We start from the raw sequence: 27,295 nt of genomic DNA on the forward strand, positions 1-27,295 counted from the left end.
TCAGAAGTATATTGTTTTTTAGTTTTTACATACATGTAAATATTCTGGTTATCCTGTTTTAATTTCTAATTTTATACCATAGTGGTTGTAAAAAATAGTTGATTGATTTCAGTTTTCTTAAATTTTCTAAGACTTGTTTGATGACTTAACATATGATCACCCTGGAGGATGTTATCTTTATGCTTGAGAAAAATGTATAATCTGTGATGCTATTGGATTAAATGGTCCATATATGTCAGTTAGATCTATTTGATCTAAAATATAGTTCAAGTGCCATATTTCCTTATTGATGTCCCCTACTACTATTGTATTTTTGTCTATTACTCCCTTCATGTTTCTTAGTATTTGCTTAATATATTTATTTGGTGCAATGTTGGTACATATATATTAACAATGTTTATATGCTCTTGAAAATTGACCACTTTATCACTATATATTGACCTTCTTAGTCTCTTATGCCAGTTTTTGGATTAAAGTCTATTTTGTCTGAGATAAATATGGCTACCCCTTCTCTCTTTTGGTTTCCATTTGCCTGGAATATATTTTCCATTGTTTCATTTTGAACCTATATGTATCCTTGAAGCTGAAATGAGTTTCTTACAGGTAGCATATAGTTGGGACTTTTTTTTTTTTAAATCCATTTAGCCACTCTATGCCATTTGATTGAATCATTTTATCCATTTCTATTTATAGAAATCATCGGTAGGTAAAAACTTACTGTTGTCATTTTGTTCATTGCTTTTCTGTTTTTTTTTTGTTTTTGTTTTTGTTTTTTTTTTAATAGGTGCATTCTTTTTTTCTTCCTCTCTTTCTATCTTATTTTGTAGATTGATGATTTTCCATAGTGGTATATTTGATTCCCTTCTTTTTATCTTGTGTGCATCTACTAAAGTTTTTGATTTTGTGGTTACCCTAAGGCTAACTTATACAAACAACAGTCTATTTTTAAACTGATAACAACTTGATTTCGATAACATACAAAAACCCTACACTTTTACTCCCTACACATTATGTTTATAATGTCACAATTTACATCATTTTACATTGTGTTTTCATTAACAAATTATTATAGCTATGATTATTTTTAATTCTTCCATCCTTTATTCTTCATACCATGTGTCCCCAATCCCCAGGCTGTGGACCAGTACCGGTCCATGGCCTGTTACAAACTGGGCCACACAGCAGGAGGTGAGTGACAGGTGAATGAAGCTTCATCTATTTTTGCAGCCACTTCCCAGCTCTAGTGTCACTGCTTCAGCTCCACCTCAGATTGTCAGGCATTAGATTATCATAGGAGCACCAGTCACTGGTGCCAAAAAGGTTGGGGACTGCTGCTTTATACTAAAGTTAAGTGGTTAACACACCACCATATTTCAGTATTAGAGTATTCTAAATCTGACTGTATGCTTATTTTTACCAATCTGTTGATTTGCATGTGTTTTCATGTTATTAATTAGTGTCTTTTGAATTCAGCTTGAAGAAGTGTTATCATTTCTTGTAAGGCAGGTCTGGTGGTGATAAACTCCCTCAATTTCTGTTTGTTTGGGCAAGTTTTTTATCTCTCTTTTATACCTGAAGGACAATGTGCCATGTGAAGTATTCTTGGCTGGCGGTTTTTTCTTTCAGCATTTGAATATATATAATCCTATTTTTTCCTGTTCTGCAAGATCTCTGATAAAAAACTCACTGATAGTATTATGGGAATTGCCTTGTGTGAAAGAAATTTTTCTCTTGCTTCTTTTAAAAATCTTTTTCTTTGATTTTATTTACCTTTTCCAGTCTTATTGAGATATAACTTAAATATATCACTGTATAAGATTAAGATGTATGACATAATGGTTTGAAATAGATATAACATGAAATGATTATGGTAATAAGATTACTTAACATCCAACGAAACTCATACAGACACAATAAAAAGAAAGCAAAAACAAAATTAATCCTTGTGATAAGAACTCTTAGGATTTACCCTCTTAATGACTTCCATATATATCACATGGCAGTGTTAATTAGAGTCATCATGTTGAACATTATATCCCTAGTACTTATTGATCTTAGAACTGGAAGTTTGTACCTCTTGACCACCTTCCTCTAATTTCCTCTCCCTACCCTCCACCTCTGGTAGCCACAACTCTGATTTCTTTTTCTATAAGTTTATTTTGTTTGTTTATGTTCCTCATATAAGTGAGATGATACAGTTTATCTTTTTCTATCTGACTTATTTAACTTAGTAATATGCCCTCAAGGCTAGCCATGTTACCGCAAATGTCAGTATTTCCTACTTTTATGGCTGAATAATATTCCATTGTATGTGTGTGTGTGTGTGTGTGTGTGTGTGTGTGTGTGTATATCTATATATCTATCTATATATAGATAGATATATAGATATATATATATACACCAATTTCTTTATCCATTTATCTGTGATGTGTACATAGGTTGTTTCCATGTTTTGGCTACTGTAAATAATATTGTTATATACATGGATGGTTTTCAGTCACTATTGCTTTACATACACTTTCTGCTTCTTTCTCTTCCTCTTCTCTGGAATTCCCATAATGTAAATACTGTTTCTTTTCACTGTGTCTCATAAGCTCCATTGGTTTTCTTCACTTTTATTTTTTTCTCTTCTGACTGGATAATTTCAAATGTTCTATCGTCTAGGTCATTGATATTTTTTCTTCTGCATGGCTAAGTCTCCTTTTAATGATCTCTATTGAATTATTCAGTTCAATCATTGTGTTTTCAGCTCTAACATTTGTTGTTTTTTTTTTTCGGATGGTTTCTATTTTTTGGTTGAATTTTTCATTTTGTTCTTACATTGTTTTCCTAATTTCATTTAGTTGTCTGTGTGTACTTGTGGTTCACTAAACTTCTTTAAGAGGATTATACTGAATTTCTTGTCTAACAGTTCACAGATTTTCATTTCTTCAGGGACAATTATTGGAGATTTATTAGTTTCCTTTGGTGGTGTCATATTTATCTGATTCTTCTTGACTTCTCGTTTCTTATGTAAGCAGTCTCCTCTTTCAGAATTTACAGTTTTGCTTTGATAGAGACAGTTCTTTACCAGTCAGCTCAGTTTGGGTTACTGGACATGTCAGTTGGTAACATCCTTGGGCGCATGGGGCCTCCTATTAGGGTCTACTTTTGAGCAAGGAAACTATTCGAACTCTGAGGTTGGAAGTGAGGGGAAATATCACCGACTGAGAACAGCTGGGTAGGACTGTTGACTTGATTTCTTGTTCAAGCGATGCTGTACAATGTGCTTCACTATTGCCTGGATTCTCTAGTCGGGTTTACTTTATGGTCAGGATTGATTACTACACTCACCAGTAGGTGAAAGTATGAATTAGTTTCCTCAGCCTGGCAGGAAAGCAAGACAGGACCCAGGGCCTGTAGGGCTTGTTGTTTGGGGCCCTGAATTGGGCAAGAGTGTGTATTGAATTCCCTGGTCACATGAGGTAACCATGTTTGCTTTGCTGATGGGGAAAGCCATGAGCTGTGTTCTATTTTCAAGTGCCACTGTAAGTAGGGCATTTGGATGAGCTATGCAGATTCCTGTGTGCTCTGGTCATGTTCCTTGTTCAGGTAGGCTGGAGGATATACAAAGCAATGAGTGGGATAATAAATAGTTTCCCTGCCTGAATGTAGCATAAGAAGCAACTCCAAGGTTGGTAAGGTTATTGGTTTATAACCTTGACCCAAGTTGACACTTGCCCCAAGATCCCTGGCCAAAAATGGGCTACTGGCTTTACTCTTCAGTTTCAGCTCTGTCTCCCTGCCTCTCTGCTTGAGATTGCTGGGCTATACAGCATCCACCAGCCCCTCTTGCCAAAAATGCTGGGAGCCATACTCCATAGCAGATAGGGCCCTGATCAGCTATCTTGTATAAGCAGAATGCGGAGAGCTCACTTCAGTCAACTCACAAATTTTCTTGAACAGGATTTCTGTTCAGAAGGGATTGGGAGCTACAGTCAGCAGCGGGTAGAGCAATAAACTGACTCCCCTGTCTGACCCTAGCAGTAGAACCCTTCTTTCCCAGTACTTGTTTTGCTCTTGGGGCAATCAGCTCTGCCTGCCTGCCTGTTGGTTTGAGGACTACTGAGTTACAGAGCTTTCAGATTTTCTGTCCAGCCCTTCTGGTTAGATGGGACTGGAAGCCACTGTCTGTAGTATGTGTAGCTATAACTCAGCTCCCCTACCTGGGCATAAGCAGACCAGGCTCCAGGTCCAATAAAACTCATTTGAGGGCCCAGATCAAGCAGACCTATATCCAGCAGAGTTTCCAAATCAGGCTGTACCATCATCTTAGTTCTACATATGAGCAAGAGTGCTGTTTGGGACTACTACTTGGGCTCTTCAGATAGAAACTCAGTCTTTCAACACCAAAGTGCTGATAGTTGCAAACCCCTCTTCCTTTCTTCATCATAATCAGAGTCCCTGTGGTTGATACCCACCCATTCTCCTATAATTCTCATGTGTCAAGACCAAAGTAGGGGCTCCCATAAAATAATCCACAATGCCTTTGGGGGTGGATGTCCCTCCAGGCTCTCTTTACCAAGTGGATAAATTGTAGGTTCAGGAGAGACCTCTCTACTTGGTAATGCTCTGGCCTGAGGAGGGGCAATGCAGTCAGTATGTAGCTGTTTCTCTTATACTTCTAATGCAGTTTGTCTTGGTCTCTGTGGTGAAGGGGAATACTTCAGCCACACTTCTGTGTTCTAAGATTCTCTTAGGGGTATCTTGTTCATAAACTGTTGTTAGTCATTCTTATGAGGGCAAGCTAATTTAGGAATGACCTATGTCATCATCACCTCTGTCTTTGATTTTAGGCAATTTTATTATAAAGTGTCATACAGATCATCTTGGATTGAAATTTCAGGGTTACTTATTACCTTAAAAATGTGGATATCCATATCTCTTCACTCCTCATCATTGTGAAGTTCTCCATTATCATTTCTTTAAGGAAGCTCTCTACCCCTTTCTTCTTCCTTTCTCCTTCTGGGACACTAATGATGGATACATTGTTTCTGTTGATGATGTCCCACAATTATTGCATGCTTTCTTCATTCCTTTTCATTCTTTTTTCTCCTCTGATTGGATAATTTCCATTGATCTGTCTCCTATACCAGTAGTTCTTTTTTTGTTTGGTCAAATCTGTTATTGAAGTTATCTATTGAATTCTTCAGTTCAATCATTATATTGTTCAGCTCAAAATTTCTGTTTTGTTCTTTTTTATGTTCTCTATGTCGTTGTTGAACTTGTCATTTTGTTTTTGCATTGTTTTCCTAATTGCTAAAATGGTAATCTGTGTTCTCTTATAGCTCTCTGAGCATATTTAGAATGGTTATTTTAAAATCTTCGTTGGGCCATTCATGGATACTCGTTTTTTGGGGGTCAATTTCTGGAAGTATATTTTGTGGCTTTGATGGTGTCACATTTCTCTGAATCTTGGTGATTCCTGTAGCCTTATGTGGGTGTCTGTGCATTTGAAGAAACTGTCACCTCTTCCAGACTATATGGACTTCAGAAAGAAAAAAAACAAAAACAAAAACTTTCACCTGTGGGTGGGAACACACTGGAGCATACTATGAGACTCTGGATTTAGTGCTGCATAATGCCAAGTGTGGGGGCAAGTGGTGGCCCTGGGTCTAGGAGTCTTAATTTCTCTTTAACCCATTGGACTCCACAGCATCGATAACTGTGTGGTCCTTTGCAAATGCTGTAGAGCTTCTGCCATGTCTGCAAAGGCTGTTGAGTCTTCAGAGACCCCCCACCCCTGCCAGGTCCAACAGCTAGGAATCAGTATAGGCAGCAGCAGTTACTATAGCTAGTTATGCATACATTCAGCTGCAGATGCCAGGTGCCGGTTTAATGGAAGGGGCCAGTTCCAGATACACATATAGTGGTGCAGGTCGGGGCAAGTAACTAGGACTGACATGAACTATAGGTACACTGGCCATGGAAGGGGCACTGGCTGTTGGCATGCTCTACCATGGTTGCTGGGTTTCACCATGGGTGCACAGCAATGGAGGCCAGTGTTGAGAGTCAGGCCTGGGGCATACAGTTGCATAGCTGGAGCAGCTAGCTGCAGGTGAGAACCTTGGTGCCAGTCATTGACAGGAGACAGGACTGGATCCAAGCCCTCAAATAGCTTCAGAGTCCTGGGTCATACATGTTTCCTCCTGTCACTGCATGGTCTACCCAACGCACAAGTCATTGGAGAGAGATGACCAACATCAGGTGAGTGACATGGAAGTACACGACTGGAAGGGCTAGCCCCAAGCATGTATACATTAGTGAGGTACAGATACAGGTGTATGGGCTGAGGTCTTATACTCATGCAGCTTTAGAGGGCTGAGATGGCTGCCAATGGGGATCCTATCTCGGTCGGGGTGCAGGTTCTGGGGCAGAGAAAGGTGGAAGGTATTCAGGTAGCTGGTATTTTGTAAATGTGAATACCTAAGGGGTAAAAACTGGTCATATCTGGAGGAGATCCACAGCAGCCATGTTGGCTGTTGGTTTCTTAAGTGGTAAAAGCTACTGAGACTGGGAACCATGGTCACTCCCATCGCATGGCTGATATTGGTAGCTCCTGTTTTTCTTCCTTATTCCCAGCCATCTTTATATATCCTAGCTTTCTTAGTATTCTCTAGGAGGGGCAAAACTAAAGCTAGTCCTTGGTATAATGTCTTGAAAATCTGGGGAATTGGGTCACTCACTTCACATTCCTTTTCCCAATGAAGAACATTTTTTTCTAGTTGGTGAGTTCTATCTTGGTACTGAGCAATACTGGTTTGGGACATGGAATGATGCAGGCAAAATTAAGCTGATTCGTTTCCTTTTTTGTGCAGTTATTCTCTAGTTTTTTGTTCCATTATGCTGCTGAAGTTTCTTAAGTGGACTCCAGATTTCTCCCAGAGCTGTGTTTGTTTGTAGATAGCTGTCTAACTGCTGATCTTTGTAGGGGAACAGAAGCTGAGTTTTTCTATGTCATCACTTAGGTAATGTACTCTAGGTGGTAATTAAAAAAAAAACTCCCAAAAAAAAATTTTACTCATTAAAGTGGAAAAAATAAAAATAAAAATAAAATGAATATTTCCAGGAAAGCAGAATTTAAATTTTTGTTGTCAGTGATCTTGTTGCTTCCAGAGAAAAACTCTATCCTGAAGCAGCTTCACTGACCCAATGATCATCTTGAGGACCAGGCTGCCTTGATAAAATGAAATCCAATCCTCTCTAATATTTTCTTCATGAGCTCTCCCGAAGAAAAATATCTAACTGAAGAAGGCATTCCTTTCCTCTTCATCATTAAATTATAGGGTCGAAACTAATAGGTCTAGCCAATGGTTGAACAATAAGAGGGGATAATTAATAAACTATTAGACTAGACCTCATGGACCAGAGCTCAATTCTCAATGTCTCTCCACACGGACTGGAAAATTCCATCCTTAATAACATTAGGCTTTTCATCCTTAAGAGACAGGTGGAATTTAAAGGACTGTACTATATATTTCCTAACACTCCAGCTTGGACAATTCCATGATTGCCTTTCATCTATAAAAACACCGTGACTTATAATTATCATTAAATGCTTAAAATGTTAGGAGGGATATATCAACCAACGTGAAATGCAAAATAAGCTAGACCTGATACCTAAATATGGGAAATTTTGACAGCTGAAGCTTTCTAGAAAGGATTCATGTGCTATGTAAAGGGGCTGTAGTACACCTAGATCTAGTACAATATCATTGGAATCACACAAGTTTTTCAACCAATGCCTATAAGGTGGGATTTGGGGAACTACTGTGTAAATTCTCCTTACCCTTGTTGAGCTCATGGTAAAGAGACTTAGCTCCTCTAATAATCTTCCTCTAAGGTCAAGACTTCCCTATTTTGTGTAGATTAGTAAAAAAAAAAAATGCCTCTTCCTGACAGAATTATCCCTCTGACTTTTTAAAAAAATAATTAAGTTTATTGGGGTAGTATTTGTTAATACAATTATATAATTTTCAGGTGTACATTTTCATTTGACATCTGTATATTCTATTGTGTGTTTACCACTCAAAGTCCAGTTTCTTTCAGCTACCATATATTTGATCCCTTTTATCCACTTCACTCTCCCCTTAAACCCTGTATTTGACCCTCTTTAGCCCATCTACCTCCTCCCACCTCTCCCACCCCACTAGTAACTGCTACAATATAGTCCTCTGGTAACCACTAGTCTATAGTCCATGTCCACGAGTCTCCGTTTGTATGCCCTGTTCATTTGTTGCTTTTAGGTTTATATCCCACATATAAGTGATATCATGTGATTTTCAACATTCTCTGGCATATTTCACTTAGCAAGGTTATATCGAGGTCCATCCATGTTGTCGCAAATGGCAGTATTTCATCTCTTCTTATGGCTGAGTAATATTCCATTGTATATATGTACTAATTTCTTTAACTAATAATCTATAATAGGACACTTCACTTGCTTCCATGTTCTGGCCACTGTGAAGAATGCTGCTATGAACATTCATGTGCAAATACCTTTTTGGATATGAGTTTTCAAGTCTTTGGAGTAAACACAGTAGAGGGATGCTGGATCATATGGTAGATCAATTCTTAGTTCCATACTGTTTTCTATGGTGGCTGTACCAACTGGCAGTGCTACCGGGAGTGCATAAGGGATCCTTTTTCTCCGCATTCTTTCCAATATTTGTTATCATTGTCCTGTTGATTATAGCTATTCTAAAAGGTATGAACATTGTGGTTTTGATTGGTATTTCCCTAATAGCTACTGATGTTGAGCATTTTTTCATATATTTGTTGGCCATTTGTATGTCCTCTAGGGAGAAATATCTGTTCAGGCCCTCTGCCGTTTTTTGATTGGATCATTTGTTTTTTTGTTGTTATTGAGTTATATAAGTTCTTTGTACATTTTGGATATTAGGCCCTTATCGAAAGCATTGCTTCCAAATATATTTTCCCATTCAGATGGTTGTCTCTTTACCATGTTGATGATTTCTTTCGCTAAACAGAAGCTTTTTAGTTTGATGTAGACTTATTCATTTGTTTTAGCTTTTACTTTCCTTGCTTTTGAGGTCAAATTCATAAAATCCTATTTAAGTCAAAGTCCTTGAATTTAGTTCCTATGCTATCTTCTATGCATTTTATTGTTCAGGTCTTATATTTAGGTCCTTAATCCGTTGTGAGTTAATTTTGGTGTGTGATGATAGACAACAGTCTAGTTTCATTCTTTTGCAGGTGGCTTTCCAGTTTTCCCATCATTTATTGAAGAGGCTTTCCTTTCTCTACTATATGTTTTTGGTATTTTTGTCGAAAATTATTTGCCCATATAACTATGAGTTTAATTCTGGACTCTCGATCCTGTTCCACTGGTCTGTGTGTCTGTTTTGCTGCCAATACCGTGCTGTTTTGATTACTGTCACTTTGTAGTATAATTTGAAGTCAGGCAGAGTGATGCCTCCAGCCTCGTTCTTTTTTTCTCAGGATGGCTTTGGCAATTTGGAGTCTTTTGCGCTTCCATAAATATCTGATAATTTTTTGTACTATTTCTTTAAAAAATGCTGATGAGATTTTGATGGGTATTGCATTAAATCTGTATAATGCTTTAGTTAATATGGTCATTTTAACTATGTTGATTCTTCCAATCCAAGAACACAAAATGTCTTTCCATTTCTTTGTAACTTTTTCGATTTCTTTTAATATGGTCTTGTAGTTTTCATAATATAGGTTCTTCACATGTTTCATTAAATTTATTCCTAGGTATTTTATTCCTTTTGTTGCAATTGCAAAAGGAATTATTTTTTTCCACTTCTTTTTCTGACAATTCATTATTAGAGTATAAGAACACTATGGATGTTTGAACGTTGATTTTGCATCCAGAGACTTTACTGTATTTGCTTATTGTTTCCAGTAGTGTTCTTGTGAAGTCTTCAGTGTTTTCTGTCACTATATGTCATCCACAAGTAGTGACAGTTCGACTTTTTTGTTTCCTATTTGGATGCCTTTTATATTTTTGTCTTGTCTGATTGCACTCACTAGGACCTCGAATGTTATATTGAATAACAGTGGCAATAGTGGACAGCCTTACCTTGTTCCTGATCTTAGAGGGAAGGTTTTTAGTTTTTCACCATTAAGTGTAATGTTGGCTGAGGGTTTATCATATATGGCCTTTATTATGTTAATGTACTTTCCTTCTATACCAATTTTGTGAAGTGTTTTGGCCATAAATGGGTGCTGTATCTTGTTGAAGGCTTTTTCTGCATCTATTGATATGATCATATGATTCTTATTTTTTTAATTTTTTGTGTGGTGTATCACATTAATCAACTTGCCTATGTCAAACCATCTCTGTTGCTGTATTCTGTATATCTTATTTAGGATTTTGGCATCTGTGTTCATGAGAGATATTGATCTGTACATTTCTTTTTTTGTGTTATCTTTACCAGGTTTTGGTAACAGAGTAATATTGACCTCATAAAATATGTTGAGAAGTATTGCCTCCTCTTTGATTTTTTGGAAGTGTTTGAGGAGAATAGGTATTAAATCTTGTTTGTATATTTGGTAGAATTGACTAGTGAAGCCATCTGGTCCTGGACTTTTACTTTTTGGTAAGTTTTTGATGATTGCTTCAATTTCCATACTGTTAATTGATCTATTTAGATTTTCCAGTCTTCTTGATTCAGTCTAAGTAGGTTGTATTTTTCTAAGTACTTGTCCATTTCTTCTAGGTTATTAAATTTGGTGTTATATACTTTTTTATAGTTTTCTTGTATGATCCTTTGTATTTCTGCGATGTCTGTCATAATTTCCCCTCTTTCATCCCTGATTTTGTGTATTTATGTATTTTTTCATTAGTGAGTCTAGCCAGGGGTTTGTTAATTTTATTAACCTTCTCGAAGAACCAGCTCTTTCTTGCACTTATTTTTTTCTATCGTTTTTTTTTTATTTTCAATTTCATTAATTTCTGCTCTAATTTTGATTATTTCTTTCTTTCTGCTGACTTTAGGCTTCATTTGTTCTTCTTTTTCTAGTTTTTTAAGATGAAGCGTTAGATTGTTTATTTGGGCTCATTTTTGTTTTTGTCGGTAGGCCTATTATGATATGAACTTTCCTCTTATGACCACTTTTGCCATGTCCCAAAAGTTTTGATATGTTGTACTATCATTATCATTTGTTTCTATGTATCTCTTGATCTCTCTTTTTATTTCTTTTCTGACTCAGTTATTCTTCAGTAGCATGTTGTTTAATCTATGTATCTGTGGTTTTTCCTGATTTCTTTCTGCAGTTGATCTCTAGTTTTAAAGCATTATGATCAGAGAATATAGTTGGTATGATTTCAACACTCATATTTGTTGAGGCTTTCTCTTGTGTCTCAGTATGTGGTCAATTCTTGAGAATGTTTCATGTGCACTAAAGAAGAATGTATAAGCAGCTGTTTTGGGATTGAAGGCTCTGCATATATCAATTATGTCCAGTTGGTTGAATGTGTCATTTAAGGATGTTATTTCCTTATTGATTTTCTGATTGGATGATCTGTCCATATCCATCAGTGAGGTATTTAGGTCACCTAGTATGATAGTGTTTTGGTCTGTTTCTCCCTTTAGTTCTGTTAGTAATCGCTTTACATATTTCATTATTTCCCTGATTTTAATGAAGGGTAATGTAATCTGTGAAAGATGCCCCTGCCTCTAGGCAGACAGAGCTGTGTCAGGCCATAGGGTTGTGAAGCAGAACATTAGTTGTATTCAGTCACCATTTGTTCCCTAAGGTGAGCTCCTTGTGTCTTAAACAAATTGCACAACTATGAATGGTGACTCTGTTTGATGCCTTAAGCTTATGCTTATTTCTCTCTTCTCTGAATTCCTACAAGACTTAAACTATATGTTTTGGTAGTTTCAAAATAATCATGAGGATGTAAAGGACAGCATGGGAAATATAGTCAATAATATTGTAATAACTATGAAGGGTATCAGATGTGTACTAGATTTATTGGGGTGATCATTTAATAAGGTATATAGATGTATAATCACTATGTTTTACACCTGAAACTAATATAATATTGTATATCAACTGTAATTGAAAAATAAAAGACAACTCATGCCACTTATTTCTGCCCCCTTTACAAAATTTCTTACACTTGCTCATAAATGTGCATGTTTTATCTCCCTAGTAGATGATCAGTTATTTGAGTGGTTTTATTTTATAGCCTCTCAGTGACTAACACTAATTGAACACAAAGATATTTAATATGTGTTCATTGTTCACCTGACGTGAATTGAATTGTGCTTCGTTTTATCCTCAGTTGCTCTTGGGCCCTCTCTACCTATCATTCTTATAGTCCCCTTTTGGCAGGAACCCTTATTCTTAACATCTCTCATTTCCACATGGAGGACACTCTATAAGAGGTACTCTCCTCCCCAATCTCTCGGCCCCCCAAACACACACTGTGAGATGTGAAGTGAGTTATCAGATTGGTGAAGAAAAGTAATTATCATGCTTTCCTTGAGCATTCCTTCTCTTTAGGATTTGCTTGCTCGTAAGGGTGTATTTTCCCCAAGGGTGAGTCTTGTAATTTTAGTGTACATCTAATTCAGGAGAGTATTAAAAAGTCCATCTGGCTGTACCTGTAAACCAATTCTCAAATATAGCTTATACCAACAAGAAAGTTAGAATGAAGACCTTAAACTGGCACTGTCATATATGTTTCGGTTGGTTCAGAACTCAGACTGGGAGAGAGAAGTATAATTCATTGTTCAACCTTTAAAACAATTACTGATTATAGACAACAATGCTTGTTGATAGGTTTCAAAACCATCATTTCAAACAAAGGCTGGATCTCACCTGGATTCCATGGTGATATTATTGCTTATGATCTCTTGTACAGGATCCAGGGCCATGAATGTGGGTGTTCCACCAGTTCCATTGAGGGGTATGTAGTCTTTGCCATCCTGCATGAAGAAACATATATATCCATCATTCCCAAGGGACAAATATGTAAATTTGAATTCATCCCTGGATGCATCTAACTATAAGAAGAGCTGCTGGCCTTTATTGGACAGTTTACAAGTTTGCTGTAGTTTTCTATTTTTCTTAAAATCTCTGCTTAACAGTTTAGCTCTGAGAGACATCTTTTGTGCCATAGAGGCTGATTAATAAAGCTGTATTTACAGACTTGTGTTCTTTATTTAAAAATGTTTTATAATAAATTTTCTCTTCTCTCTTAACTTTCCCTACCCTCTCTCCTCTTAAATAAATAATCCTCCAAGGGATGAAGGGAGAGCAAAAACTTGAGCTTTACAACTCTAGCAGTATTTGGAGATAGGTTTCCTATTAAAACGCTAGTTTTCCTCTACCTATTACTCCTGGAATCATTTCATTATATTATCTACACCTTAACCTCCTATAGATAAACCATTATCCAAGAACCAAATTCAAAACGTGATAAAATAATAACGGTTAGTATTAAGCACTACGTACTATGTACCAGGCACTATAATAAGTACTTTACATTTATTTTCTCATTTACTCATCACATCTTATGAATAAAGGTATTATTAGTGCTCTATTTTACAGATAGGTGAACTGAGGCATAGAACAATTAAGTAATATGTCTACAGTCACAAAGTTAGTAAGTGTAAGGCCAGGATTCTGTTCTAGATAATTTCTCTTAGTCACTTTGTATTGTCATTTTTTTTAATCATGGTCATGTGGGGAGGTGACGGGCTTTTCTATAAGTGTCTCAGTTTACAACTTGACCTGTAATGTATCTCTTTTCCCTGCCTTCTCTCTGCTCACAGTCCTGAGTCTAGGCAATAGTCCTGACTTGTGTGTTTTACCTGTCCTCAATCTGATACAGCAAAAACGGAATTTGAATCTCTGCCTTGGATCTCATTGCTGAGAAATACTTGGTTAGCCAACTTCAGTATTAATAAAACCACTAGAATCGAGTGCTATATACTTTAGATTCTAGAAAGTCAGGAAAAGGAGGAGGCTGGAGATCATTCAACATCTTCATTTTATACGTTTCCTAGTAAGAAAGCTGAGACTTAAAGGAGCTGGAGAAGTGAATTTTCCCAGAGTCACACATGTAACAAGTTTACATGCTAAAAAACCCAAACTGGTTGAGCCACATAGCTCCAAAAGCTGCTCCCTCCTCAATGATACTAACCTGTGTACTTAGTGCTATAAAGCAATGTGAATAACTTATAAATACTTGAATGAATAATTAATTTGAATCTTAGAAGTGTAGTTTGCCATTGTAGGTATCCAAGATTAGAAATAAAAAAAGAACATTTAGATAGGAGGAAGATGGCAGACTTGGTAAAAGCAGGATTTGTCTCCTCCCAGGTCCACATTGAAATTACAACCAAACTATAAAATAAGCAACGTGGAGAATCACCTGAAATCCGACTGATGTTAACACATATGTCTGATAATATAAAAGAGCCACATTGAAGGTGGTAGGAAGGGCAAAGTCACAAATCTGGCTGGACCCTCACTCACAGTGGTGGAGGATCATGGGGAGGGAGAGCGAGGATGCAGAGGCTTGCTGAAGAGAGGGGGTTCCTGGTCTCATTTGGGGGCTCCCAGCCAAGGGTCCCAGCCCAGGGAACAGGAGATTTCAATAACTCTGGGAATAAAAACCAGAGGGGATTCTGGCTGTCGGGGTGAGACAGAAAGAGACTGAAACCCTAGATGCCCCTTTGAAGGATTCGTGTACAGACATTCTGATTTGTGGACATTCATCTAGGACACTGGCGCTGAGTCAGAGGTTCACATGGGATTCATTATGAGAAAGTCTGCATTACTTGGCACAAGAACAAGGGCTGGGAGGGCAGCCAACATTGTGCCTTAGTCAGGCCCATCGTCTGGGCAATCTACAGACCACACAAGCTTGACTATGCAGCCGCCTCCCACGGAGCCATTAGGAAGAGCTAGCCAGAGGGGATCGGCATGCCCCACCCAACCAGAAGATTGCCCTGGGCATTTATTGCTGGATGGCTACCAAGCCCTCCTCTGATTCTGGGCCAAACATTCCCAGTGGGGAGCCAGCACTGTGAGCCCCATTTCCGAGATAGGATCAGGCAGATCAATGCTGCCAACATGAACTTGAGCAGATCTCAGTGATCTGTAGGCCATTTCCAGACTGCAGCTGGTCTTGCTGTGATCTGAGACTTCTGTGGAAACACACAAAAGGTTGCCAAAGTTGCGGCAAGACTGAGACTGTACTGATCTGACTGCCATTGTCTCTCTGAGACCCCAAACCACCCTACCCACAAATTGCCCCAGGTGGCCCATTGACAGTGAACTGTCACAGCCCTGCCCCCCTGTCCCCCCGTCCCCTCCCGCTGATCTCCCAATCCACACAGGTAAAAAAACTTTGGCTGCACAGGACAGGCACTGCACAGAAATCTATTGCAGGCAGACCACTTTTGCATGCAAGAGTTGGAATATTGTGTCCAGGGAGTGCAGGGATATCTGGGACCACCACAGATGGCAGCTGGTCTGTGACTACAGCAGGAAAGCCCAGGCACAGAAGTTGCAACAAAACTGAGGATTTATTGGCCAGACAGCCCTTGTCTCCCTGAGATCACCCTTTACTCAAGCCACAAAGTGCCTGCAGCCCATTGACAGACAGTCTCTCATGCCCTGTTTGGCTCTGGGGTTGTGTAGTCAGCACAGGCAATAGACCTTGGCTAGTGCAGTGAGCGGATTTCAAGGAAACCATTTGTGGACAGACCACTGGTGCCTGTACGAGCTGCAATATCTCTTGAGGGGATTGCAGCAGTCTGTATTGGTCTGACAGCCCTTGAGTCCCTGAGCTCCTGCCCCATCTAATACACAAAGTGCCTGCTGCACACTGATAGGCAGCAGCCCCTGCCCTGGGGTAGGGCATTAGGCACAAGGTGGGCAGCAGCTGACCTTGTTATGAGTGGAAACTTGTACAGGGAGCCACAGAAACAGTGTTGGTACATAACTGACACTGCAGTGACAGGGGAAAATTTACTCAATAGACCCAGGAGACTCCTGGGGTCCCCGTGCCACCCAACATGCATATCACCCAGAGGCTCATCCAGTTTCAGAGACTTACAAGCAACTGAAAGATGGTGTCAGGCCTGAGAAGCACTGTTCCCTCTGCTAAACTATCCTCGGTCAGGGATGGGAGATAATCGACCACTGTCTACAGCGGTGTCTCTTCTAATTACCTATAGATCCAGCATAGGCAACAACCATCTGTAGATCACTTTGTAGTTCCCAGCAGATAGCCATGAGCAATCCAAAGCAGCAGCTGACCTTGGCCTACAGGGGAGCTTCTCCAAAGGGTCCACAAAACTAATGCATCTGGAGGCTGGCACCAGACCACAATGGAGCAACTCCTGACTAGTTGCATTAGTGATACACACAAAGGGTAGTTGCAACAAGTACACAAGCCTGCTAGGGCAAATCCCACTCATTGGGGTCAGCCCCCACACAGCAACTCTTACCCTGTGAATACAGTCAGTTCCCACAATTAGTCAGCCTGAGCGTTAATTCCATTCACTGCTCTACTAACAACATTAAAGGCTTGACGACAACAAAACATCACCGAAAACTAACACAAAGATCTCATTGAGAGCCCCCAAATAAGGGATTAGGGAGAGTGCACCACTGGGCCACACAGGACACTTCCACATTAGGCAATCTGGCCAAGGCTGAGAGATGAAACAAATATTACTGACACAAAAAAATGAACACAGAGAGGCTAATAAAATGAGAAAACAAAGAAACATACCGCAAGTGAAACAACAAATGAAATGGAAGTAAGTAACCTACCAGAGACAGAGTTCAAAATAATGGTTATAAGGATGCTCAACGAACTTATGGGGAGAATGGATGAACATAATGAGAACATCGACAGAGAAGTAGTAAGCATAAAAAAGCATGTAGAAACTATAAAAACAAACCAGACAGATATGAGGACTATGATAACTGAAATGAAGATTACACTAGAAGGATTCAACAGTAGATGGAAAGAAACAAAAGATCGAATCAGTGAACTGGAAGACAAGGTAGCAGAATACATCCAATCAGAACAATAGAAAGAAAAAAAATAAATGTGGATAGTTTAAGAGACGTCTGGGAAAACATGAAATGTAATAATATCAATATCATAGGAGTAACTAAAGAGGAAGAGAGAGAACAAGGGATTGAGAATCTATTTGAAGAAATAATAACAGAAAACTTCTCTGACCTGGAAAAAGAGTTAGACATACAAGCTCAGGAAGCACAAAGAGTCCCAAATGAGAGGAATTTAAACAGGCCTACAACAAGACACATCATAATTAAAATGCCAAAGGTCAAAGACAAAGAGAGAATCTTAAAAGTAGCAAGAAAAAGGCAGTTACTTACTTACAAGAGTACCCGCATAAGAATGACTGCTGATTTTTCAATGGAAACTTTGCAGGCCAGAAGGGAATGACAAGAAATATTCAAAGTTATGAGAAACAAGAATCTACAATGATGAATACTCTATCCAGCAAAGCTTTCAATTAAAATGGAAGGTGAGATAAAGAGCTTCCCAGACAGAAAAAAGCTTAAGGAATTCATCACCAACAAGCCAGTATTATAAGAAATGTTAAAGGGACTTCTGTAAAAAGAGAAGAAGAAAGAAAGAAAATAGAAATAACAAATATGAATAATAAAATGGCAATAACAATGTACCTATCAGTAATCATTTTAAATGTAAATGTATTAAATGCTCCAATCAAAAGACATAGAGTAACTGAATGGATATGAAAATAAGACCCATACATATGCTGTCTACAAGAGACCCACTTCAGATCAAATGACACTCACAGACTGAAAGTAAAGAGATGGAAAAAGATATTTCATGCAAATGGAAATGGAAAAAAAAAAGCCAGGGTATCAATACTTATATCAGATAAAATAGACTTTAAAATAAAGGGTATAATAAGAGACCAAAAAGGGCATTACATAATACTAAAGGATTCAATAAATCAAGAGGACATAACCCTAGTAAACATATATGCACCCAACATAGGAGCACCTACATACATGAAGTAATTATTGATTGACATTAAAGGAGAGATCAGTAGTAATACATTCATAGTAGTAGACTTTAACATCCCATTGACACCAATGGCCAGATCTTCAGGCAAAGAATCAACAAGGAAACAATGGGCCTAAAAGACACACTAGAATGGATAGATTTAATAGATATTTTCAGAGCATTTTACCCTAAAACAGCAAAATATATTTTTTTCTCAAGTGTACATGGAACAATTTCTAGCATAGACCACATGTTAGGACACAAAACAAGTCTCAATCAATTTAAGAAGATTGAAATCATATCAATCGTCTTCTCTGATCACAATGGTATGAAACTAGAAATCAACTACAAGAAAAAAAAACTGGAAAATACACAAACACATGGAGGCTAAATAACATGCTACTAAACAATGAATGGGTTATTAATGAGATCAAGGAAGAAATCAAAAGATAACTAGAGACAAATGAAAATGAAAACACAGCTATCAAAATCTATGAGACATAGTGAAATCAGTTCTAAGAGGGAAATTCATAGAAATACAGGCCTACCTCAAGAATAAGAAAGAGCTCAAATAAACAATCTAATCTTACAATTAAAGAACTAGAAAAAGAACAGCAAACGAAGCCCAAAATGAATAGAAGAAAGGAAATAATAAAGATTAAAGCTGAAATAAATGAAATAGAGTCTAGGAAAACAATACAAAAGATTAATGAAACCAAGAGCTGGTTCTTTGAAAGGATAAACAAGATTGACAGACCCTTAGTCAGACTCATCAAGTAAAATGAGAGTGGACTCAAATAGATAAAATCAGAAATGAAAGAGAAGAAATAGCCACTGACTCCACAGCAATACAATGGATCATAGGAAAATACAACAAGCAATTATACCCCCACAAATTGGACAATCTGGAAGAAATGGACACATTCCAGTTTTCCCAGCACCATTTATTGAGGAGGCTTTCCTTTCTCCATTGTATGGGTTTGGCTCCTTTGTCGAAAATGTTTTGTCCATATATGCAGGAGTTTACTTCTGGACTCTCAATTCTGTTCCATTGGTCTGTGTGTCTGTCTTTCTGCCAATCTCATGTTATTTTGAGTATTATTACTTTGTAGTATAATTTGAAGTCAGACAGAGTTATACCTCTGGCCATGTTCTTTTGTCTCAGGATTGTTTTTGCTATTTGGGGACATTTGTGGTTCCACACAAATTTGATGTTTTTTTTTCTTTTTCTTTAAAAAATGCCATTTGGATTTTGATAGAGATTGCATTAAATATGTATAATAATTTAGATAATAAGGTCAAGGCTATTTTAACTGTTGATTCTTCCAATCCAAGAACACAGAATATCTTTCCATTTTTGTGTCTTCAATGTCTTTTAATAATGTCTTATAGTTTTCAATGTATAGCTCCTTCACAATTTTCATTAGATTTATTCCTAGGTATTTTGTTGTTGTTGTTACAATGGCAATGTAACATTTTTTCATTTCATTTACTGAAAATTTATTATCACAGCATAGAAAACACTGAATATTTGAACATTAATTTTGTATCCTGAAACTACTGTATTTATTTATTATTTTTATTAGTGTTTTAGTGGAGCCCTTAGGGTTTTCTATATAGAGAATCATGTCATTTGCAAAAGTGACAAGTTGAATTCTTCATTCCCTATTTGGATGTCTTTTGTTTATTTCCTTGTGTGATCCTAACTAGGATTACCAATACTTTATTGAAGTGTAAAGGTGATAGTGGACAGCCTGGTCTTGTTCCTGATCTTAGAGGAAAGGTTGTAGTTTTTCATCATTAAGTATGATGTTAGCTGAGGGTTTGCCATATATGGCCTTTATTATGTTCAGGTACTTTATTTCTATACCGATTTTATTAAGTGTTTCAAACAGAAATGAATGCTGTATCTTGTTTATATGGTGTATCACATTAATTGATTGGCATATATATTTTTTAAATTTATTTTTATTATGGTGATATTGGCTAAAGAAATCCTGTAAGTTTCAGGTGTACAGTTTAACAGTAAGGCATATGTATATATTGCATTGTGTGTTCACCGCCCATAGTTAGATTTCTTTCTGTCACCACATATTTGATGCCTTTTGCCCCATTTACCTCCCCCCACCCACTGTCTGGTAACCACTAGTCTATTGTCCATGTCCATGAATTTCTGCTTGTTTATCCTGTTTATTTGTTGTGTTTTGGTTTATATCCCACATATAAGTGATATCATGTGGCTTTCAATCTTTTCTGTCTGGCTTATTTCTCTTAGCATGATTATCTCGAGGTCTATCCATGTTGCTGCAAATGGCAGTATTTCACCTCTTTTATGGCTCAGTAATATTCCATTGTATATATGTACCACAGCTTCTTTAGACAATCATCTGTCATAGGACACTTTGGTTGCTTCCATGTCCTGGACACAGTGAATAATGCTGCTATGAACATCAGTGTGCAAATATCTTTTCGGATACGAGTTTTCAAGTCTTTGGGGTAAATATCCAGTAGAGGGATTGCTGGATCATATGGTAGATCAATTCTCAGTTCTTTGAGGAACCTCCATACTGTTTTCCATAACGACTGTAGTAATTTGCAGTCCCACCAGCAGTGTATGAGGGTTCCTTTTGCTCTGCATCCTCTCCAACATTTGTTAGTACTTGTCCTGTTGAGTATAGTTATTCTAACAGGTGTGAGAAAATATCTCATTGCGGTTTTGATTTGCATTTCCTTAATAGCTTGCAAAGTTGAGCATCTTTTTATATATTTGTTGGCCATTTGTATGTTCTCTAGAGAGAAGTGTCTGTTCAGATCCTCTGCCCATTTTTTGATTGAATCATTTTTTTTGTTGTTATTGAGTTGTATGAGTTCTTTGTATATTTTGAATATTAGGCCCTTAACAGAGTTATTGCTGGCAAATATCTTTTCCCATTCAGATGGTTGTCTATTTACATTATTGATGGTTTCTTTTGCTGTGCAGAAAAATTTTAATTTGATGTAGTCCCATTCTTTTACTTTTGCTTTTATTTACCTCGCCTTTGAGGTCAAATTCATAAAATCCTCTTTAAGTCCAAGATCCATGAGTTTAGTTCCTATGTTTTCTTCTATGCATATTATTGGTCAAGGTCTTATATTCAGGTCTTTAATACATTTTGAGTTCATTTTGGTGTGTGGTGATAGACAACAGGGTAGTTTCGTTCTTTCGCAGGTGGCCTTCCAGTTTTCCCAGCAACATTTATTGAAGAGGCTTTCCTTTCTCCACTGTATTGTTTTGGCTTTTTTTGTTGAAACTTATTTGCCCATATATACACGAGTTTACTTCTGGACTCTCGATTCTGTTCCATTGGTCTGTGTGTCTGTTTTGCTGCCAATACCATGCTGTTTTCATGATTGTTGCTTTGTAGCATAGTTTGAAGTAGGGTAGAGTGATGCCTCCAGCCTCATTCTTTTTTCTCAGGATGGCTTTGAAAATTTGGTGTCTTTTGTGCTTCCATACAAATCTGATGATTTTTTGTTCTATTTCTTCAAAAAATGCCGATGGGATTTTGATGGGGATTGCATTAAATTTGTATTACGCTTTAGGTAATAAGGTCATCTTAACTATGTTGATTTTTCCAAACCAAGAACATAGAATATTTTTCCATTTCATTGTGTATTCTTTGATTTCTTTTAATAGCGTCTTATAATTATCATTATATAGTTCCTTCACATGTTTCTTTAGATTTATTCTTAGGTATTTCATTCTTTTTGTTTCAATTGCAAAAAGAATTAGCTTTTCCACATTTTTTTCTGAAAATTTATTATTAGTGTATAAGAATGCTATGTATTTATGGACATTGATTTTGTATCCAGAAATTTTATTGTATTTGTTGATTGTTTCTGGTAGTGTTCCTATGGAGTCCTTAGGGTTTTCTCTATATCATGTCATCCACAAACAGTGACAGTTTAACTTTTTTAAAAATTTGTTTATTTTATTTAGTTTCAAGTATGCAGTACACTTGTTAGACACACACACACACACACACACACACACACACATATATATATTTCATAAAACGATCATCCCTATTGCTCCCTCCCTCCCCCAGCCCTTCACCTAGCCAGCATATTAATGCTAACTACATTCCCAATGCTGTGCTCTGCATCCCTGAGACCATCCTTCAGCTACTAATTTGTACTTCTTTAACCCTTCACTCCATTCTCTCATCCCTCTTCCTTCCCTTCCCTCTGTACATCACCAAATTGTCTACTGCAATTGTGTGTCAGTTTTTGATTAGTTTGTTCTTTTTATTCCTTAGTATTCACATATAGGTGAACTCATATAATGTTTATCTTTCTCTGTGTGACTTAAATAGCTACTAGGTCCATCAAAGCAATATCTTTTTCCATCCCCTTCCTTTTACTCTGTGTTTGTCTTTTAATATGAAGTGAGTCTCTTATAGGCAACATTTAGGGGTCTTGATTTCCTTTCCATTCATCCACTTTATCTTTTATTTAGAGCACTTAATTCTTTTCTATTTGAGGTACTTACTGATAGGAATGTAGTTGTTACCATTTTTTACTCCTGTTTTTTAAATTAATTTATTTGAATTACTTTCGAGTATACAGTACGTTGTTTAGACATCTATATAGTTCATAAAACGATCCCCCCAATTGCTTCATCCCTCCCCTCCCCTCCATCTAGCCAACATGACTTCTTCATTTCCTTTTTGGATGCCTTTTATATTTTTCTCTTGCCTGATCGCACTCACTAGGACCTCTAGTGTTATATTGAATAACAGTAGTGATAGTGGACAGACTTGTCTTGTTCCTGATCAAGATGGAAGGTTTTTAGTTTTTCACCATAGAGTATAATGTTGGCTGAGGGTTTGTCCTATGTGGCCTTTATTATGTTAAGGTACTTTCCTTCTATAACAATTTTGTTAAGTGTTTTGATCATAACTGGAAGCTGTATCTTGTTGAAGGGTTTTTCTGCATCTATTGATATGATCATATGATTCTTATTTTTAAATTTGTTTATGTGGTGTATCACCTTAATCAATTTGCGTATGTTGAACCATCCCTGTGTCCCTGGGATGAAGCCCACTTGATCGTGCTCTATAATTTTTTTTAATATGTTGCTGTATTCGGTTTGCTAGTATCTTATTTAGGATATTTGCATCTGTGTTCATGAGAGATATTGGTCTGTAGTTTTCTTTCTTTCTTCCTTCCTTCCTTCCTTCCTTCTTTCCTTCCTTCCTTCCTTCCTTCCTTCCTTCCTTCCTTCCTTCCTTCCTTCCTTCCTTCCTTCCTTCCTTCCTTCCTTCCTTCCTTTCTTTTTTTGTTATCTTTACCAGGTTTTGGTATCAGGGTAATATTGGCTTCATGTAATGAGTTGGGAAGTATTGCCTCTTTTCGATATTTTGGAAGAATTTTAGGAGAATACGTATTAAATCTTCTTTGAATGCTGGTAGAATTCACTGGTGAAGCCATCTGACCCTGGACTTTTACTTTTTGGTAGATTTTTGGTGACCGTTTCTATTTCCATTCTGCTGATCAGTCTATTTAGATTTTCCAGTTCTACTTGATTCAATCTAGGAAGGTTATATCTTTCTAAGTACTTGTGCATTTCTTCTAGGTTATTAAATTTGGTGTTACATACTTTTTAACATTATTCTTGTATGATCTTTTGTATTTCTGTGGTGTCTGTTATAATTTCTCCTCTTTCATGCCTGATGTTGTTGTGTCCTTTCTCTTTTTTCTTTAGTGTAATCTAGCCAGGGGCTTGTCAATTTTATTAACCTTCTCAAGGAACCAGCTCTTTGTTGAATGATTTTTTCTATTATTTTTGTTTTGTTGTTGTCATTGTTTTTAATTTCATTTATTTCTGCTTTAATATTGATTGTTTCTTTCCTTCTTCTTATTTTAGGCTTCATTTGTTCTTTTTCTAGTATTTAAAGATGAAGTGTTAGGCTGTTTATTTAGGCTCGTTATTATTATTATTTTTTTGAGATACGTCTATAATGATATAAACTTTCCTCTTATTACCGAGTTTGCTATGTCCCAAAACTCTCTGATCTAGTTATTCTTCAGTAGCATGTTGTTTAATTTCCATGTATTTGTGGTTCTTCCAAGTTTCTTTTTACATTTTATCTCCAGCTTCCAAGTATTATGATCAGAGAATATGATTGGTATGATTTCAACCCTCTTATATTTGTTGCAGCTATCTCTGTGTCTCAGTAGTGGTCAATCCTTGAGAATGTTCCATATGCATTAGAGAAGAATATATAAGCAGCTGTTTTGGGATTGAAGGCTCTGTATATGTTCATTATGTCCAGTTGTTCTAATGTGTCATTTAAGGATCTTATTTCCTTATTGGTTTTCTGTTTCGATGATCTGTCCATATCCGACGATGGGGTATTTAGGTCCCCTAGTAAAATAGTGATTTGGTCTTTTCTTCCTTTTGTTCTGTTAGTAATTGCTTTATATATTTCGAGACTCTCTGATTCAGAGTATAGATATTAATAAGTGTTACATCTTCTTGGTGCATGATTTCTTTTATCATTATGAAGTGTCCTTCAGTGTCTCTTTTCCTTTTTTGTTTTGAAGTCTATTTTGTCCGATATTAGTACTGCTACTCCCACTTTTCTCTGAATGCCATTTGCTTGAAATATTATTTTCTACCCTTTACTTTGATTCTATATTTGTCTTTGGAACTGAGATGTGTCTCCTGGAGGCAGCATATGATTGGGTTTTGTTTTCTGATTTAATCTGTGTCTCTGTGCATTTTTATTGTTAGTTCATTCCATTTACATTTAAGGTGATTATTGAAATATGAGGTTTACCTATAGCCATTTTGTGTTTTGCTTTCTGGTTGCTCGGTGTTTTCATTGCTTCTTTGTCCTTGTGTGTCTTTTTTTTTAAATTTATTTTTGTTGGGTTTTGTGGATTTTCTCTCTGATCCTTCTTGTTTTATGTTATATACTTTAGTTCTGAATCTTTGTTGTGTGGTTACCATTACGAATATGTAAAGAATAGTTATGTATATACAGTAGTCCATTTTCTTCTTGGACTTTTCCAATAGTCTAGCTCCTGCTCTTCCTCAAAACCCTTGTTTCCCTTTCTCTTGGTACTCATCATACTCTACTACAAGCCTTGGTTTTCTTACTTGAGTATTCTTTGAGATCAGAATTCATGTCTTTTTATCTTTACATCAAAAGTGCCCAGTGCAATATGTGGCACAGACTAGATGCTCAATAAATATTTTAATGAAGAACTGACTTTGTCTCTGATGTCTCACATATACCCTTTTCAGGGGCTTATTATTTTCTCTTTTTCTACTTCACTTTTCTTATCATATTATAATTATTTCCTTTACACTCCCCAGATTAGACTATGAGCTCTCTGAGGACTGAACATGGGCATAGTCCAAAATTGCACTGCTTACAGCTCCAAGAACTGTGATTTAGCAGACAACATTAAAAAGACACTTATATTAGCAATTTATCTATATCATCAGTTATCAAAGTATGTTCTGGGGACTTCTGGTGATCCTGAGATCTTTTACTGGGAACCATAAATAAAAACGAGTTTTGTAATACAAAAAGAAAAAAAAAGACACTGAATGATAGAATAAACTAAGTAATGAATACCTGTTGAACACTGGCCTGAAGGAGATCTCCAAGACGCCTGACCAGTTCAGAGAAGTTAGGTCTCAAGGTGCTCACACTGTGCCAGCATTCAAGCATAGTCTGGTAGCTGAAGATTGAAAAAAATGCCAAGAAAATCTCCATTCCCCATTCTCATTGCTTTTTCAACTTTTCCTATGGATTACACCTCAAATTATACCTTCACAATTATCCCAAGCTATATTCTCTGCTACGGCCTAAGAGTTATGTTTCTGAAAAGTCTGCCAGGTCTATAACTGTCCATTATCCCTATGTCTCCTTCATTCCCACTTGTTCTGAGTTGATAGGCATAGATTTATGCACATAACCAGTCATAATTAGTCCATTTATAATCTTAAATATTTAGAAAGTCTTAAGGAGAGCAATCTAGCATTTAGGTTAGCTATCGAATTGCTTTGGAATTACAAAGATTATGTAAATGGCGGGGGGACTGCTGCATTTGTCATGAGGCCAAATTGCTTCAAATAATTCTCTTGGATTTTGGGGTCTCCTCATGATCTAGAAGATTATATAATTGGAGTTTGATCTTCAAATATCTTTATACATCTTTCATTGAAAAATGGTATAAAATGTCATCATTTTTAGATTTTAAATGGCAACGCTAGAATCCCAGACTGTACTTTCCAATGACTTTGGCCAATGAGCCATCAACTAAGTAGTAAATGCAGTTTCATGCTGAAATTGCTGTTTATTAAAACAATTAAAAATCATTAACTTATCTCTATATCTCTGTGATATGACAAGTCTTTAAATCTGCTTTTAGTACCTGTTGTAATTGTGCAGATTCATTTATTGATCCAGTAAGAGATCACAAAAACATGGGTTCAGTTGGGTGTAACGTGTATGGCCACATCTCTGTCAGAAGCCCAAGACAGGCTGTTCTGGAAACTCAAGCTTCTCGGTGGTAATTTTTATTTGATGTTTTGAAACATAAACATATAAGTATAGAATCTAAGGCTAGAAGTGACCTAGACAGTATCATGATTACACCTAATACATGAATACCTTCTACAACTTATGAATTTGATGAAAAATGTCAGTATATGCATTTTAATATGAAATTTGTATTTCTAGGTTCTTAGACCATCTTTAAGTTATGACAGACATACTTCAGTTTATTGTGCTTTGCTTTATTGTACTTCACAGATATTGTATTTTCATCAAGATTGAGGCAAGACCCTCCACCAGAAAAAGATTAAACCTTGCTGGAGTCTCAGATAATGGTTAGCATTTTTTAGCAATAACATATTTTAATTAAGGTATGTACTTTTTAAAGACATAATGCTATTGCACACTTAATAGACTATAGTATAGTGTAAATACAACTTTTATATGCAGTGGGAAACCAAAAAATTCATGTGACTCAGTTTATTGGTATATTCGCTTTATTGTGGTAGCCTGAAACCAAATCCTCACTATCACCGAGGTATGCCTGTATGCTCTTCTTCAAAGTCTCATCATATAATCTGTATCACTTATTTAAGCAATTGAAATAAATCATAAATATACTCTTATTGAGAATTTTTTTTTTTTACCAATTTCGAAGGTTCTAGTGAAGAAG

The 27,295-nt window shown here is 36.7% G+C and overlaps 1 protein-coding gene across 1 annotated transcript in view; it reads right to left on the reverse strand.

Moving 5' to 3' along the window:
• The window catches only part of LOC105307777 (vascular endothelial growth factor receptor kdr-like), a 197,015-nt gene that overhangs the window by 20,729 nt on the left and 148,991 nt on the right, over positions 1 to 27,295 (reverse strand). The window contains exons 24-25 of the mRNA XM_011383386.1: positions 25,699 to 25,804; positions 12,859 to 12,965 (exon numbers count right to left, since the gene is read on the reverse strand). Coding sequence (XP_011381688.1) covers positions 12,859 to 12,965; positions 25,699 to 25,804 — 213 coding nt within the window. The remainder of the gene's footprint in view (positions 1 to 12,858; positions 12,966 to 25,698; positions 25,805 to 27,295) is intronic.

Source organism: Pteropus vampyrus, unplaced genomic scaffold (assembly GCF_000151845.1).
Source record: "Pteropus vampyrus isolate Shadow unplaced genomic scaffold, Pvam_2.0 Scaffold516, whole genome shotgun sequence".
Lineage (NCBI taxonomy): Eukaryota > Metazoa > Chordata > Mammalia > Chiroptera > Pteropodidae > Pteropus > Pteropus vampyrus.